Source organism: Lactuca serriola, chromosome 2 (assembly GCF_051521515.1).
Source record: "Lactuca serriola cultivar US96UC23 chromosome 2, Lser_US96UC23_V15, whole genome shotgun sequence".
Taxonomy (NCBI): Eukaryota; Viridiplantae; Streptophyta; class Magnoliopsida; order Asterales; family Asteraceae; genus Lactuca; species Lactuca serriola.
The window spans coordinates 141,111,179-141,129,308 of NC_136409.1; the positions used below are offsets into that span (position 1 = coordinate 141,111,179).

At 32.2% G+C, this 18,130-nt stretch overlaps 3 protein-coding genes and 1 long non-coding RNA gene across 4 annotated transcripts; 1 reads left to right on the forward strand and 3 right to left on the reverse strand.

Annotated features, from left to right (window-relative positions):
- Positions 1–2,859: 2,859 nt before the first annotated feature.
- On the forward strand, positions 2,860–10,678 carry LOC145086887 (uncharacterized). The gene is made up of 3 exons (XM_079024737.1): positions 2,860–3,738; positions 9,717–10,262; positions 10,391–10,678. The coding sequence occupies exons 1-3, from the start codon at positions 2,971–2,973 to the stop codon at positions 10,487–10,489; spliced, it is 1,413 nt and encodes a 470-aa protein (XP_078880863.1). The 5' UTR covers positions 2,860–2,970; the 3' UTR covers positions 10,490–10,678.
- Positions 10,679–10,702: 24 nt separating this feature from the next.
- LOC145086888 (aquaporin SIP1-1-like) lies at positions 10,703–12,151 on the reverse strand. Its single transcript, XM_079024738.1, has 3 exons — positions 11,584–12,151; positions 11,100–11,372; positions 10,703–10,977 (listed from the first exon to the last, which is right to left on the reverse strand). Exons 1-3 carry the CDS (start codon positions 11,878–11,880, stop codon positions 10,825–10,827), a joined length of 723 nt encoding a protein of 240 aa, XP_078880864.1. The 5' UTR covers positions 11,881–12,151; the 3' UTR covers positions 10,703–10,824.
- A 2,904-nt stretch (positions 12,152–15,055) lies between these two features.
- LOC145086889 (uncharacterized) lies at positions 15,056–18,127 on the reverse strand. The gene is made up of 3 exons (XR_013700664.1): positions 17,741–18,127; positions 15,282–15,795; positions 15,056–15,208 (listed from the first exon to the last, which is right to left on the reverse strand). It is a non-coding gene; the product is annotated as an uncharacterized LOC145086889 (long non-coding RNA).
- Positions 15,840–16,808, reverse strand: LOC145086264 (uncharacterized). Its single transcript, XM_079024017.1, has 2 exons — positions 16,641–16,808; positions 15,840–16,554 (listed from the first exon to the last, which is right to left on the reverse strand). The coding sequence occupies exons 1-2, from the start codon at positions 16,806–16,808 to the stop codon at positions 15,982–15,984; spliced, it is 741 nt and encodes a 246-aa protein (XP_078880143.1). The 3' UTR covers positions 15,840–15,981.
- Positions 18,128–18,130: the final 3 nt, after the last annotated feature.

The following is an 18,130-nucleotide window of genomic DNA, read 5'->3' on the forward strand; positions in this document are numbered from 1 at the left end:
GAATCATGCACCAAAACATTGTTACCATCTTTCTCCATACTTAGAATCTGCATAAATCTTTAACTAACAGCAAATCATCTAACTAAATTGAAAAAAATAGTGTTATGATATGGGATGACATTTTGTTAAACACCTGGTGGGTTTTTTTTAATAAAGTTGCAAATGAAAAAGAGCCGACTATAATGAATAAGTCTCAATTCTTTAAGAAGGCTAGAAAAAGAGTAGAGCTTACAAATATTCAATCACAATCATAAATCAATTGTCGGCACCAAGTGAATAAGTCTTAATTCTTCAAAAATCAAAACGTCCACCAATAAGAAATCAAATAACTTTCGAGTGAATAACTCTCGATTCTGAAGGTTCAATCGTGGTTCAATCGTTCAGAATAAATAAATAACTTGGAATAAATTCATAAAACCATAAAAGAATAGGAAAAGAAATCGATTTAAACATTGACGTTTGCATCATGCAATCATTGACTTAAGGAAATCAGTCGATGTGATCATCAGTATGCGTTTTTTTTTCCTGTGAGTTCTATGAAATCCAATTAGTAGAAGCAGGATGTCAATCTGTGAAATCCATGGGAACGTGATGTATCAATATTTTTAAGAAGGAAGAAGTGTCCACGTATCAATTTTTCTTTCAAACGAAGTCAATAATGAAACGACACAGTTTTAAGTATTGGGTTTGTAATCTTATATACGGTATATTCACTATTCCTTATATATATATATATATATATATATATATATATATATATATATATATATATATATATATATAGGGAAGAGTTATATGGAAAATGAATGATTAGGGCAACACATATTTGAACCAATGAAAACATGACAACACATTACTTCTACAATAACTTCCACAATACATTACTTGTGAAGAAAGAAATGGACACGTGTCATTTGATTATTGGTTCCGGTAGATGTTGCCCTAGTTATTTGTTTTCCATAAAACTCATCCCTATATATATATATATATATATATATATATATATATATATATATATATATATATAGAGAGAGAGAGAGAGAGAGGTGGGTTCAATTGAGAAAATAAAAAAGGTTGAGAATTGGGGAATCATTCTCAGCCACTCATTTATATAAGCATAAAAAGACACGGTGGCAAACTTGTAAATATGTTAATAACCTTCAATGTCAAATACGTAACTATAGAGATTTCGATAACAGTTCGTTCATCCTCAAAATTTCTCCTCCAACCTTTCAACAATCATCCAAATTTCTTCAACTAAACTATCATCAATGTCATCCAGTGTTAATCAATCATCAATATTCGTAGATGGGAGGTTCGTCGTTCAAGACAAATTCGCAACCCAAATTCATCAATTTCATCGATTTGTTAAAGTTTGGAACTGGAATTTCCCAGATTCGCAAACGAAATCAGTTGGAATCGGAATTTCTTCACTGTTCATGAAATTGGAATCGGAGTTCTTGACTCGCAGTCACGGTGGACATTGAAGGACTCAGAATCGATGCTCACAGGTTCCCAATATGATTTTCGGAAATCAAAATCAAAATGAGAAATCGATCAGACATAGGTGTCGCGTCTGAAAGTTGAAATCGGAAGTATATGATGATTTGGAATTGATAACTTGATGTTTTTAACATTTTTAAAATAGTTAACTTGTATGCACTCCAACTGTTTGATGAAATGCATAAACTAAATTACCACGTTATATTCATATATGAATATGTTTTCTCGCTTGAATCAGTATATGATTATTAAAACAAAAAAACGAATATGCAAGTCTGTATGTTATTCATATGTGAATAACATATAAAAATTATATATATTTGTGAAAACACATTGTAATATTCATATGTGAATATACTGTGTAATATTCATAGGTGAATATATCATCTAATATTCACAAGTGAATATACTATGTATTATTCACATGTGATATACCATGTAATACTACGTAATATTCATATATGAAAATATTATCTAATATTCATAAGTGAATATACCATCTAATATTTACAAGTGAATATATTATGTAATATTCACAAGTGAATGAATCGTCTAATATTTAAATATGAATATACTATATTTAGTATATGTTATATTCATATATGAATGATACTTAAAATGTAAAAAAAAAAAAAAAAAAAAAAAAAAAAAAAAAAAAAAAAAAAAAAATTAATCATAGTTTTTATTCATAAGTGAATAACGAATGTACTGTAGAAAAAACTTGATTCATTTTTATTCACTTATAAATAACGGTAGCTGAAAATATTTAAAAAAAAAAATTATTTTATTTTAAAACTATATCAATATGGATGTCTATTTGTAGAGAATAAAAAATCATTAATTTTGGTATATTTAAAATAATTTTTCGATAAAATTAGTTTCTTAAAAATTAAAAAAAAAAACGAAAAAGACTATGTTTTTGTATATATTAAGGTAATGATTAGCATAGTTTAAGGAAATATGTTTTGTTGGAAAACACATGTCTATTCTTTTCCCATTTCCGCTAGTACGACGGAGGCTTTTGCAGCAAAAATAAATGAGTGGCTGAGAATGATTCCCCCATTCTCAATCTTTTTTTTCTCAATTGAACTCTCCCCTATATATATATATATATATATATATATATATATATATATATATATATATATATATATATATATATATATATATATATATATATATATATATATATATATATATATATATATATATATATATATATAATGGATAATGGTTTAATTCAAACTTACAATGGCATTGGCAAGTTGATCATAGACCTTTTACAATGGTTTTGACTTCAAGTATTGCAACTAATGCACTCAAATCCGGAGCCTCTAAACTTGTGCAGTCAAGTTAACTTGCATGAAGTTTACTCAATAAATTTAAAAACATTATTAATTCCGCGATTTCTTTAAAACCTTAGATATTGAGTTGAAACTTTCAATCATCTCAAATTTGTCTTTAGCCATGATCTCTTCCACCTTCAACTTCTCATCAACAGCAATTTGGAAAACACTTGCATTTTCAACATTAATCCTCATCGTCCTAGTCATTTTCTCAAACCAACCCAATTCTCTACAGACTGATATCATTCATGTTGCAACTAATCAGTCCTTCTTACCACTGAACACCACAAACGTTTCCCATCTTGTTTTTGGACTTGTGGGGTCTACAAAAGCATGGCGCTATCGGAAACCCTACATCGAGTCATGGTGGCGCCCAAACACCACCCGCGGATACCTCTATCTTGACAGGACCCCGACTGATGATCTCTTGCCATGGTCACAGTATTCTCCTCCTTTTCGTATTTCTGATGACAATTCAAAGTTATTGGAAGAAACGAAGCATGTTGCACCAATCATGGTGCGAATGGTGCATGCAGTTATCGAGGTTTTTAGGGAAGAGACAGAAGGGGTACGATGGTACGTCATGGGAGATGATGACTCGATCTTTTTTGTTGACAATTTGGTGGATGAACTATCGAAATATGATCATACTAAGTATATATACATTGGAGGTCATTCAGAGAGTATAATCTCGAATCAAATTTACTCGTATGACATGGGATTTGGTGGAGCTGGACTCATATTGAGTTATCCGTTGGCAAAGATGGTGCAACAAAATATTGAAGACTGTTTTAGAAGGTATCCGTATTTGAACAGTGCAGATCTGATTTTGATGACTTGTGTGAATGATTTTGGAGTTTCAGTGACTCCTCATCAAGGTCTTCATCAGGTATAGATTGTCTGTTTAAATGGTGTGGTAAATTACATACTTATTGCACATAGAATTTCAGTATATGCAACTAACAAAATGCAAAAGGAAATGAAAAAAAGGACATCAAATTAATTATATAATAAATTAAAATTTGATAAATTCAAAATATTCAATATCCACTTGTTTAATCTGACTTTTCATGAGAAAAATTTAAGAAAGAATGTCGTGGCTACACCTTTGTTTGCTAAAGAAGTTGTCGTTAATGCTATTTTTTTAACATTAGCTACTAAAATGCATAAAAATTGTAATTAAAATGCAGAAAAATTGTATAAGTAAATGGAGAAAAACAATATATTATATAAAATACTTAGTATAAAATTCATAATATATGTTAAAGTTATTATTTATGCAAATTAAAACATTTACGAAACATAAAACTAATCATGCGTGCCATCGTCATCATCTTCATCCCCTTGGTTCCCTCGTTATTGACTCCATTATCATTTTGTGTCGATAACAATTTAAAGAAGTTTGCGATTCTATCTTCATATGTCGGGTCACTTAGCATAACATCAAGAAGATATGGCTTCAAGGTAAATATGTACATTAGAAAACTTATAGGTTAAATCAATAAAGTAAAATAAAAGGAATTTTAAAACTAACAATTATCAAAATATCAACAAAGAGAAAAATACAAATTACCAAATTAAATGCTAAACTACCAAAATATCAACATAAACCAAACTACCAAAATACTAAACTATCAAAGTATTTGGAAGCCTTTACAAGTTCATCATACAAGTTCTTGCCAATCTACTCAAATTAGTTATTGGTTCGGTGGTTAAAAATGCCAAACGACTTTCTCAAAAATCGGCAAACCACCGAAGGTCCACTCCTTGTAAATGAGATTATCAAATATGCTAAAACATACAAGAAAAGTTAATTCTCTCTAAGTTTGGCTTCCGAAAAGCTTACGACTCCATCAATTCACGGTATTTAGATGGCATACTTCAAGCTACCGGCTTTGGAAATAAATAAAGAGCATGGATTCAAGCTTGCCTTACCTCCTCTAGAGCTTCCATTCTAATCAATGGGTTTCTAACCAGAGAGTTCAAAATGAAGAGTGGCCTTCGCCAAGGCGATCCTCTTTCTCCATTCATTTTCCTTCTAGTCATGGAATGTCTCAATATGGCTTTTAATGAGAGAGAGAGAGAGAGAGAGAGAGAGAGAGAGAGAGGTTTTATCAAAGGTTTCCAAGTTGCAGACGATGCGATGTTTGTCGGAGATTGGGACAGTGAAAATTTAATGCGGGTTCTTACATTTTTCAAATTTACTTCGGGCTTTCAAATCAATACTTCAAAGAGTAAGCTTGTTGGTATTGGTGTCTGGATCTTAAGATTACCAATTTGGCAAACTTCATCAAAAAAAAAAAAACCTTCCATATACCTGTGCTGCTGATTAATCAAAATATGTATAAAATCAATGTTGGGAACCTGGTCATTTATAAATTCAAAAAAAAAGAATCAAGGTGGAAAGTTAAGGTTGTATCTATTAGAGGGATACTCTCTCTTATAAAGTTCGTCCTGGTTTGCTTGGCTCTTATTACTTATCTTCTTTTAAAGCTCCAAAAAAAAATCTTACATATTCTTGAAAGCCCTATAAGAGATTTCATTTAGGGTGCAAATGGCGAAACACCAAAAAAGACTAAGGAATAAATGGACGTTTGCTCTCTCTAGCAAAAACAAATGGGTTTGGGGATTGGGAGCCTCTTTGGAGCGAATCGGGTCTCATCACTACTCTTTGTTTTTTCTAAAAAACCACTTCTGATCATTTATTACTGCGTCGTACAGAACACGCGCAACACTAAGTCTTTCACAACTGTTTGTTTTTCAGAAGACTTCTAACTTAAAAATTGTTGTGCATGTGCTGGGTGGCACGAGACCATCTGCTTCAAACATCTTCACACTGTACTTTAACTTATTGCAGCAATCTGCAGACATTAAAAAACAAACACACTTTTTATTACATGTTGCAAGCGTTTGGTCCACCTCTTCTGCTACAGAGGGTTGTAGAGGTGGTCCACAGACTTCAGGCATTTTTGCTTCGAAAAAACAAACAACAATAAAGTGGAGATTCCTTAATGAACCTAACTATAAGTGGGTCAAAGTTATTGAAGGTATATACAAAAGTAATGGTGGTTTTAACTTGATCATCACCCAAAGGTATTATTCCCTTTGCCTTGCTATCATATTGTCTTGTAATGATTTTGTTAATCTGGGGTTAAATCTCAAAGAGGTCATTCCTAGGAAGGTAGAGCATGGAATGTTCCCAGCTTTTGGGAGGCTAAATGGGTCCAAGGTTTACTTTTCAAATCACAATTTCATCGGTTATAAGTTTTGGAGAAGTATCCAGATTGTTATGTAGTTTATCAACTTTCTTCCTTGAGCTTCTATTAAAATGGAGGATGGATATTAGGGGTGGTATTGAGAAACATGAATTTCAAAATATGTTAAAAAAAAATCTTGGTTCTATTATTTTTCCTAATCAACAAGAATGTTGGGTATGGAATTTAGATGTATTAGGAGACTTCACTGTTAAACATGGTAAAGAGAATTTCATGCTCGTTTCCTTACATGATTAAACCAAGGTCACTAATTGAAACTCCATCTTGTTGATTAAAGTTAACATATTTAGATGGAGGTTGTCTCAAAATGGCCTTACAACCAGTTGCAACCTAGATAAGAGAGGAATATATATCCATTCTGGTATATGCCCTCTTTGCAACAATCTCCTTGATACCATCAACCACATCTTTGGTTCTGTTAATTTTTCCCAACAAATTCATGTCAAATTAATCTTTTGTTGGGGTAATAACCTACCTGTTTCTTCCTTCAAACAAATTCTTTTTGCACTTTAACGAGCTTCTGGTAAGTCTAAGATGTCAGATGCGGTCATTGTGTGTTGCTTATGATCTATCTGGAGTTTTAGGAATAAACTCTTATTTAGAGTTCTCAATCCCTAAATGGGGATGTTATCGATTCAATTTTATACCACTCCTTCATGTGGGTTGCTTATAGGATTAGGGGATCGAATCTATCTTGGTATGAATGGGAAACCTGACCATTGTTGTTAGAATGATTTAACCGTATTGTATATGTTTTTTTCTCTCTAATTTCTTATTAGAGTTTTTATTGAGCCAAAGTTATAAAAAAAGAACATATACCAAAATATCAATAAAAGGATTCCAAACTTACAACTACCACAATATCAACATGAACCAAACTACAAATTCCCAAAATATCAAACTACCTCAACATAAACCAAAATACCAAACCAACATTTACCAAACAACTAAACTACCAAAGTATCAACATAAATAAGTACAATATTACAAAAAAAAAAAAAAAAAAAAAAAAAAAAAAAAAAAAAAACCTTTAACATGGTCCAAACTACAAAGTGCCAAACTACTAAATTACCAAAACATTAACATACTACAAAGTACCAAACTACTAAAGTACCAAAACATTAACATAAACAAACTACTAGAGTAAGAACATAAACAAACCTACCAATTATCGAAGTTTATTATAAATAATGAATATAAACCAAAATTACCAAACTAACATTGCATTCATTGATCTTTATATGAGTTTTTGAAATTATATTAGTTAGTTTTACGTGTGTATAGTGTGATGTCTTTGACTGTTGTAGTGCCTATGATACTGACTATCCCTTAGAGCAACTCGATGTTGAAAATAAAGTTTATGCCTAATGCCTTTAACACGGCCTCATCAAGCACTCAATACCTTTTAAAGTATGGCAACCTCATCCAATGGTGTTGGATTACACTCTTCATCTAATCCTTAAGTTTATAGTTCCAACTAATATACTAAATCATTTCATATTTTTCAAAGATGGTTTGATAGATTAATATACATACATATCCACTTTTTCATTTTTGTAAAGACACCCACGATGTTCATACAAGTAAAGACGATACATTCAAATAGTTCACTTATTAAATATTATATAATATTAGAGTTTGAATATAAGAAATAACATCTTATATTTATTGTTTTCATTTTTTCTCCTACATCATTGTATTTTAAGTATTATGTTTTTTATTTATTTTTTCTTTAAGCGAAACCAATATATTATATTTGATATATTTGGATATGAGATTTGTTTGTTTAGGAATGTATGTTTCTTAATCATAAAATGGGAGGAAAATGATCCTTAGGACACAAGAAAACATATTACATGTATTTCAATGATTTATAATCAAGTCATTACGATCTAAGCTCATGATGATTTATCTAATTAAGTCATTGCAATCTAGGGTTTAACTAATTAAGTCATTACGAACTAAGCTTATTATGATTACATAACAAATATATTAAGTCTTTAACAACTATGGCACAACAAGACCACACTTTAGGGATTGTATAATTAAGTCATTACAACAATAATACATAACAAATGCATTACGTCCTTAACAATTAAGTCATAACAAAACACACTTTAGGGATTATCTAATTAAGTCATTACAAGATGATTACATAAGAAATGCCTTAACTCGTTAAAAAATTAGTCATAACAACAAACACACTTTAGGGATTATCTAATTAAGTCATTACAAGATGATTACATAACAAAGCATTAAGTACATTCCAAGCAGATTAACAAATCATTAAATCATTAACATTCAAGTCCTTACAACCCATAGGGTTATGGTTAATTTCATACTTAAAGAAAGGGAGTTTGGTCTCGTAATCACGAAAACGAGAGGTAAAAATGATTAAATTGGCGGTGGTGCTCATTGTGGTTGTTGACAGATAAATAAATAAATAAATAAATAAATAAATAAATAAATAAAATAAAATAAAATAAAAAGAGAGAGAGAGAGAGAGAGAGAGAGAGAGAGAGAGAAAGATGTGACAGTTTCAAATGGAGATCGAACCCTAAATCACATGTGTTTTGAACTAGAGGAGATAGAAAAGCGATGTAACACAAAAATATAAGATGATAAAGTTTTTTTAGGAAGATGGGTCTATTAGAAAGTCCATCCATCTTTCTTATTATTATTTTAGACATTAAGATGTGAAGTACATTCGAGTACGTCATGAATATTCACAAATGATGATAGAAATTTAGAACGGAAAATTCTGTTTATCGCAAATCTTTAAAATTTCAGAGAATGACATAAGTTTTAGGGAAAATCTCATAAAAAACAAATGTATTTTCATCAAATGCTTAAAAAAATCACTATATTATTTTTTTAGTGCACAAAAACCTTTATATTTTCTGAAATTCTTATTTAAGGTTTTCTACACTTAGAAAAACCTAATTTATTTTCATGAAAGGATTAAAAAAACCATTATATAATTTTTTGTAGTGTATTTATACCCTCATATTTTTTTGAAATTTTTTAATCTAATGAGTTGTAACAATCAAAACGTTGTGAATGGATTACATAACATTTTTAAGTATCTAGGATTTACCAAGCTCAATGTCTTAAATGATACATTTTAAAAAATATAAAGGTTTTAACGTACAAAAAAATTATATAGTGGTTTTTTTTAGACTTTGATGAAAATATCCACATCGAGAATATGCATAAACCTTCTTTTCCAACCATCTCTATAGTTTTTAGATCTCTAAGGGAGGAGGGAGTCGTTCTATCCTAACCCATCGAACCTACTGTCACAACAATTTTTGCCTCTTCTTTTTTTTCATCTTTCTCAACCCACAACATACGGAAATCCTATCTTTTTGAACTCACTCAATCCACTCAATTAAAAAAAAATTGCAAAACAACTAAGGTACAAGTTTTAAAACATACGGTACATGAATTTCCTTTAACTAAGGTACAAGTTTTATGTATTTGTACTTAAAAAAGATAAGGTAAAGTTTCTTGTCCTATGTATACCATGTAATAATGTATGATTGCTATATATATTTGTAGCCAAGTCTAAATATTTTAAGTATCTTTACAGATGGATATACGTGGAGATGCATCAGGATTTCTATCTGCCCATCCAAGAGTTCCATTACTTTCCCTTCATCATTTTGACCACATAGATCCTATTTTTCGCTCCATGGATCGATTCGAATCCACAAAGCACCTCATGAAAGCTGCAAATGTCGATCAACCTCGTTTGATTCAACAAACCATATGTTACAATAGAAATTTGAATTGGTCTTTTTCAGTTTCATGGGGCTACTCGGTTCATATCTATGAGAAACTCATACCTCGTAGCATCCTAAAGATCCCACTTGAGACCTTCAAGCCATGGTTACGAAAAGCTAAGCCACCTCTTTACATATTCAACACAAGAACACTTTCAAACGAGCCATGTTCAACTCCTCATGTATTTTCATTCGAGTCTATAAAGAATATCAATGATTATGAAAGTGAAATCATTACAAGTTATACTCGCTTTGGTTCACGTGGGTTACCAACATGTGGATTCGCAAACAATCATTCTGTAGATTCCGTTTCAAGAATTGACGTTGTTTCACCGAATAGAAAACCCAACCAAGTAAGTTTGATTGTTTGAATATCACATTCAAATTAAAAGAGTTTGTAAATCATCACTAAATATGTATATATGTATAACTAAAATTATTTTCAACTTAAATATCGAATAATATTATTGGTTTGGTGTAGAATGGGAAAACAGAATGTTGCGATGTACTTGAGATTGATGGAATGGGAGTCGCAAAGCTAAATTTGAGGGATTGCATGAACGATGAGTTAATTGCATGAGATTAAGTTTTTCAGAACTATAATATTAAATATTCTAATTGTGAATTGTGATTAAGTTTCTTTTAATTTAACATTATCAATGAACTTGAAGTTTGTATTAATTAGGCATATGCCTAAAACCTTCGTTGACTTTTTCTTGTGTGTTTGAGAAACATATATCAATGAACTCGATTCTCTATCCTTCTACTATTTACAATCCCATATTATATATGGTTTTGGAATGAGATTATGAATTTATGATTAGTAAAGTCATGAAAAGAATATGTTTTTAAACAAGTTTTGGTAATTATTTTCAAGAAAAACATATTCTGTAAATCTAAAAAAAGGCCTTGTTTTTATGCGGTTTTGGGTTTTTGTGGTGGTGGAGGTGGGAAGACAAATCGGTAAAACCATCCAGCCAAAATTGCACCTAATGATGGACATATCCAGTAAACATAAAACTGCTCCCATGTGTTATGTTTATTATTCACATATGCCCACCCAAATGCCTGTAATCATAATCATAATCAGAATCATAATGGTAAAAAGAAGTGTAACTCTTGTAAAAGATCGTATATGGGGATCAAGGAACTATGTTAATTAGAAACAGAAAGAGTTTTGTAATACTTACATTTGCAGGATTCATGGAAGGACCTGTGTAGCTTGAACCAACAAGAATGACCACCATAGTTGCCATGGAAAGCATCCAGTTCTTCAAGAACAAGCTGTTAGGACCCTTGATGATGATCAAGAGAACAACAAAGGTGATAACGAAAGTCAAAACTCCCTCAGCAATGGCTCCGGTATGCAAATCGACTTTTAGTGTAGGTCCTTCTAGCAGATGTTTGTACTCTAATGGCATCAGCTCCAAAAGAGCCATGACACCACCAGCTGCACCAATCGCCTGTCGACAATTCAGAAATTAAACACTGTTTTTACATGTTTAACACTAATAATCAACAAATATTGATCCAATTCTGCACTATTCATAGTTGAATGTAACGATCTGTTTTCGCAATTTCAACTGTAACCTAACAATTTGGGTAATTGGAAACCCTTAGGCCTTAATTCGTCAAAAAATTACGACTATGAAAAGTAATGTTTGGTTGTATTACCTGAGCAGGAAAGCGGACGGCGGTGGACATGAGTGTATCATCGTCGCCACCGGCACCGGCGATACTAAACGCAATTGTACCGATCGCATTGAAGCTAGCGCCACCGAAGGCATCGGCAATCAATCCAAACACGACGGAGATAACAAATATAAGGGAAGTAGTGATTGCAAGGGAAGCCAGGCCTCCGGCACCCATCGAATTAGTAATAATGGAAGTGGCAGCGCCGAGGGTGGAGGCACAGAATATCCACATGAAGGTCACCACCGCATCACCAACTGCCGCCTTCACCACCCCCATATCTAGAAATGAACGGATTCAGCTTTCCGGTGTAACAGAACCCGCAGGTGAAATCAGTTCACCTGAATATGGATTAGAGAACGCCACCTAAAATCAAAATTTCAGCGGATTGATTGTCGATGATGAAGATTTTTGGATCGAGAAATCAGTGATCTAGGGGATCTGGAAATTGTTTAGGCTCCTGTTTCAATGAGTTAGGAGATAAGTTTGACTATATGATGTGATGTGAAGTGAAGTGTATATCTCATTCTTAATATCCACGTTCAAGATCCATGAGCTTTTTAGTAGCAAAATATATATAATTTCGATTAAGTGAAACTATAACGTATTTTACTTTATTTTATTTGAGCGATATAAATAATATCATTTATATATAATAATAAATATGTCATCGACATAATTTGTCATTAAAGCTATCTTTTTTGTCCGATTTTAACATGTCGACTGACAATAGAGTAATAATTTTATTAATTTTATAAAATTATTTGGTAGAAATGTATAGTCCCTTTTGTCGTGTAAATTAATGAACTCGCTGATTTGCAAAATGGCAAATTGTATGAAAATTATTACAGTTTGGACTTTGGGTTTTAATAATCAAAAGATTTTTTTTTATGTTTTAACTATTGAGAGTTTGATTTTTTTTTTTAAGAAAACATCATATAAATCTTGATCTTTATTAATATAATTTGAAATTTATTTTGTTTGACTCTCGATGAAATTTTAATATTCGATTGAACCATTAAATGTTTGAATTTTATTTAAAATGGTTTTATTAAAAAAAGATTCAATAATTGAAGTAGAAAAAAAATCGTGGTGAAACAAAAACAAATTCAAACTATGTGTTTTTTGTGGAATACGAAAAAAATGACTTCACTTGTAGGTTTGGTAATATACGATTCTGATGTTATACTTAAACATTTTAATGACGAACACTTTATGTATGTCACAAAATGAGCAGCTGTCAACACTATAATTGAATAAATGCCACATTACACATGCCAAAACTTATATATCAGATTCAATAAAGAAGATTCTTTTTTTCTTTTTAACTTTTAAGAATTGTCGTATATAAGTAAGTATATTCAGATCCAGTTAAAGCATGATAAGAAAGCACCACTGCCCAATCTTTTTTCACAAGTTTGGCCTCCACCCTTTACTTCTTTTTCACTCTTGCCTTCTAAAAGAAGAAAGTCATGAAATCTTGCAAAACTAGAAATTGCAAAAGGTTGGTTTATATGAATCTAAATAGTCCCAACTTAAATCAAATAGTTAAATTTAAACAAATCAAATTACCATTCGTGTAAACCGGTTGTTAATACTTAATATTGTCATTGTGTTTGATAAATCTAAAGTTTAAAAAGTATGATGTTTTGTGGTTTGGAAATATGAGGCTAGAAACAATTTGTTGAAGTATTACGACTTTTTATTCTTGTTAGACAATCTAATATAATTTTAAAAACAACTCTAATGAGTTAATATAAGATTAACCATATATATTATAAATGAAATAAAATAAAATAATTATTATTCGTTTTTTACTAATTTTCGATTCTCATTGTAATAATAAAAAAATAGTCCAAAATCATAAATTGATAATTTTGTTTTTGTCTAAACAAATCTAAAAATCTTAATATTACGGTATAATTCAGTTCTGATAAAACAAAAGTAACAATCCATAAACTTTAACAAACATAAACACATTAAAAGGGTAAATAAAAAAAATTTAAAAAAAAAAAAAAAAAAAAAAAAAACACTCTGTTTACACCAAAATTCTAATTTGGCATTGTGTTTTTTTGTCTCAAATTTGACACTGTGTTTTCCAGTTTGTTATAATTCTGACCACTTGACCGGTCAACCAGGTTACATGTTGACGTGTCAGTTTTGATAACGTGTCATGCTGATATGATATGCTAACGTGTCAAAATTGAATTCTTTTTCCACAAAAACACTAAGGTTGCGTTTAGTTGCGGAAAAACAGTTTTCATTTTCTGTTTTCTGTTTTCCATTTTCAGTTTTCGTTTTCCGTTTTCATTTTTCATTGGAAAATTTAGAAAACGCGTTTAGTTCAGTCTTATTCATTTTTCATTTTCTGTTTTAGAAAATTAGAAAACGCGTTTAGATGTGCATTTTTCTATCGGTTTTCATTTTCCATTTTTTGTTATTTTAACTAATATCACAAACACCACCCCACCCCCACCCCACCCACCCTACCTACGCCACCCACCCCACCCCCACCCCCACCCACCCTACCCACCCCACCCCCACCCACCCTACCCACCCCCATCCACCCACCCCACCCCACCCACCTTATCCCACCCCACTCTACCCTAACTCATACCCTACCCCTACCTACCCACCACCACCACCTCCAACCCCACCCTACCTACCACCCTTATTCTTTCTACCTATCACCCCCACCTACACATACATTTAATATATAAGAAGCAACATAAAATTCAATGTATCATTTAACATAAAAATGAACATTTTAATAAGACAAGTTTTACTATTTTAATGCTATCAATATTGTGAACGCCCCCGACGACGTTGTGTATGTCTTTCCCATAACATGTTAGCAATTGAATCTCTAACTTGAAGCATTTCATCTTGATCTGTCATATCCAAAGGAAAACCCTCTTGAACCACGTTAAAGCCTTCTGTGAGTTCTTGAAAATTTTCACCACCATATGTATTGAATAAAGTGTCTGCCCTATCCTCCATCCGTATATAATTATGCAGTGCACAACATGCATGCGGGATCAACATTTGGCGTCTCAACGGATAGTTTGGTATATATTTCAAAATGTGAAATCTTTTTTTAAGAACACCAAATGCCCGCTCTATGACATTCCGAACAGATGAATGTACAAAGTTGAATAATTCTTTCTTTCCTCTAACTCCACTACCACTTTGCCAATCAGACCGATGATACCGCTCACCACGATATGGAGCTAAAAATCCCTTTAGATTTGGATACCCACTATCAACAACATAGAAATAATCTACACCACATAAAGCAAATATATATATTTAAGTCGAGTATTTAGAAACTAGATTAAATAAATTAGGTAAAGAAATGTTGAGAAGTCTTACCACCGGTCGGTATTGGAAATTTGTTTTCGGGTCTAATAACGGCATCATAAAATACACGAGAGTCATTCGATGTTCCCTCCCAGCCGGTATACACAAAAGTAAACATCATATCATGGGAACAAATCGCCATCACATTTTGTGTAACAAGCACTGCTTTTCTTCCGCGAAATGACTTTTGTTTTGATAATGGAGCCCAAGCTGCTACGTGAGTGCCATCAATAGCACCGATACAATTCTGCATTGAAATTATGTATGTTAGAGAGATAGAGGTTTTACGTATAAGTGTTAACAAAGAGATCAATGAATACCTTAAAGAATGGATACCATCTCGAATCTGCTCGAATTTCTGGTTGAACTTCACCTCTGTTAGTTGTTTTAACTACTGTAAGAGCAAATGCCTTCAAAGCTCTTAACACATACTTAAACCAATAATGTACAATCCCCGTAGAATGTTGAAAACGATCCGAAATCATTCTATGGCTTGTTCCATGACATAAAATCCGCAAACTCATTGCCAAACCTTCTTCTACACTAACATCCCTTCGATCTTCCAATAAATTCATCATCTTTAGTTTATCACACAAATTTAAAAAAACATGTGGCTTCATCCTAATTGCTTCATAACACTGGATAGGATTACCGCACATTATCTCTCGAATGTATTCTTTTCCACTTAGCATAGATGTCCTACAAGGAGTTCGGTCAATAAAATTCCTATTGTTCTTTATTAACAAAGCAATCATCATCATATCATCCAACTCATCATCGTCATCATCTGAGTAAGAGCTACTATCCGATGAATATGACATTGGGACACTTTATCTGCACCATAAACCATTGAATTTAATGTCAATCAAGTAAAATAACACAAAAAAAAAAGTAAATTCACACATCAAGTTCCATACATATCATCAAAATGTTCCACAAAATGACATCAAGTTTATACATAAACATCAAAACATAAACTAGTGCAATATGTTTATATGACATCCCTAAATTCTAAAACAACTACCCATCTAAACTATCAAGCCACTGTTTCCTCCTATTTTCAGACATCATTAGGAACATTTTTCTCCAATTAATATCAGGAAAGAAGGACAATGCTTTAGTGTACGATCTTGCACCAACACCAGGTGTAGCTTCTAAAGTCGTCATACAATCACTAATCGAGTATTCCTCGGTCAATGAGCTTGTTACATCACCATACTTTGACTTATAATGTTCTGCTCTTGCTAAATCTCTTTCCTTTCTAGCGACTATTGATTCTGAAAATGCATCCAACAAGGTATCATATTTGGAATTTCCAGGACCTTTTTTCATTCTTCTTGAACCTGGTAAACCCTCCATTTCCTCTTCCAACATACGCTTTCCCTTCCGACTACCCCCATTAAACTCACTCTCACCAAAACTACCACCCTCTAGATACTCATCCTCAATTCTGTGCTCTTCTTCTGATGTTTGAGGGGCACAAGTTGAGGCATTATGAAAAGCACCAGAAGCAGTCGAACTATTGAAGACCAAACTCAATAAGGAATAAATCTTACAACCCTTTTTCTTGAACGATTTGAAAACTTTATCTCGCTGTAATATATGGTATACAAATACTTTATTAGTTAGCAAAATAAGTCAAACATTAATAAAATTATTAGGTTTAAGATATTTTATACCTTAAAAAAATCATCCCAAACAGTATCATTAGCAAACACTTTTCCAGAAATAGCATTCCATGTGACTCCAGTATGGTTAATCAATTCACTAAACTTTAGATGAACAGATTTAAGGCGGTGGTATTTTGCTTTCACCTTCTCAGGACCATATCTTAAAGCAAATTTCATAAAAATTTGTTCATCCATTTGTGTCCAATCAGTTCCTTTGAAGATTGGAGCCCCGTTAGGATCTCTCTTGACCCTTTCCTCTAAAATCTCTAAGAAATATTTCTCACAAGCTTCTGTCCACTCCATTGCATCCCCACTGTGCCCACCCATCTATATATAACCAAATTTATTTAAAACTAAACACACTAAAATGATTCTAAATCTAACAGAGTAACCAAATTAATTAGGAGTTATGTGATTACAATGTATAATTAACTCAGACTATTCAATGAATAAAGGTTATATTAAAATTAAATCTAGGAACATGTATAGTAATATAAGAGATCAAATCATAAAATAGAGTTGCACTATAGGCCATTTATGTTAGAGATACAATAGGAGAATGCTACATACATAAACAGATTTACACACAAAGAGATACACACACATACAGACATGAAAATGAAAACACAAATACATGTTATCTCATTAGGGTTTTACATTCCTGTACAGACATGAAATTGAAGCAATATTGAGGGATAAGTTTAAAATGTATTATACTCAAATTGGCATAGATATCTATAATTAAGATCGAGGTTCTATATGACATCAAGAAATCAGCCCATAAACTGAAACTAGGGCAAAAATCAACTGATTTCATCACCACCAATAAAAAGTGAAAGAAAACATTAAACAGAACGATATATGCAATTATTTATCGAAGTAATTAGTAATCGAATATAAAAGATATCCTTAGATGAGAAAAAATTGTGAAACTGTATACGTAGCGTGATGGGTAAAAAGGGTGTTGACACTTGAGACTTACGTATAACAAAGAAATGGGAAAGAATTTGAGATCGATTATGCAACAACTGATTCTCGTCAGCACCAACAAACTGTGAAATCGTAACCACTAAATACATCGATTAAGCTACAAATAAAATTAAATTTACCTGTGTTTTCTTTTTCAATAACGAGCACAGAAAGAAGCAGACGCAAAGACGAGATTTAGTCGGAGAGAGGAACCGTTGTTGTTGAGAGGAGCTGCTATGGCGGCGAATGGAAGGAAGGAGCTGCTATGGCGGCGGCGGCGAATGGAAGGAAGGAGCTGCTATGGCGGCGAATGGAAGGAATTTAGATCGATCTGTGAGACCTTGGGTTGTAAGTGATACGCATCTGCACGGACTTGGAGTCTAGACGCACATGAATCACAACAATTGGGCCATGGGCCAAGAAATTGGGTTGTAGTCGTGAAAGTGGAGCATCAATAATTCATGTCTATCTCACATTGATAATCCATGGTTACCAAATAATTTGATGATGCATTTTAACATGTGAGACCT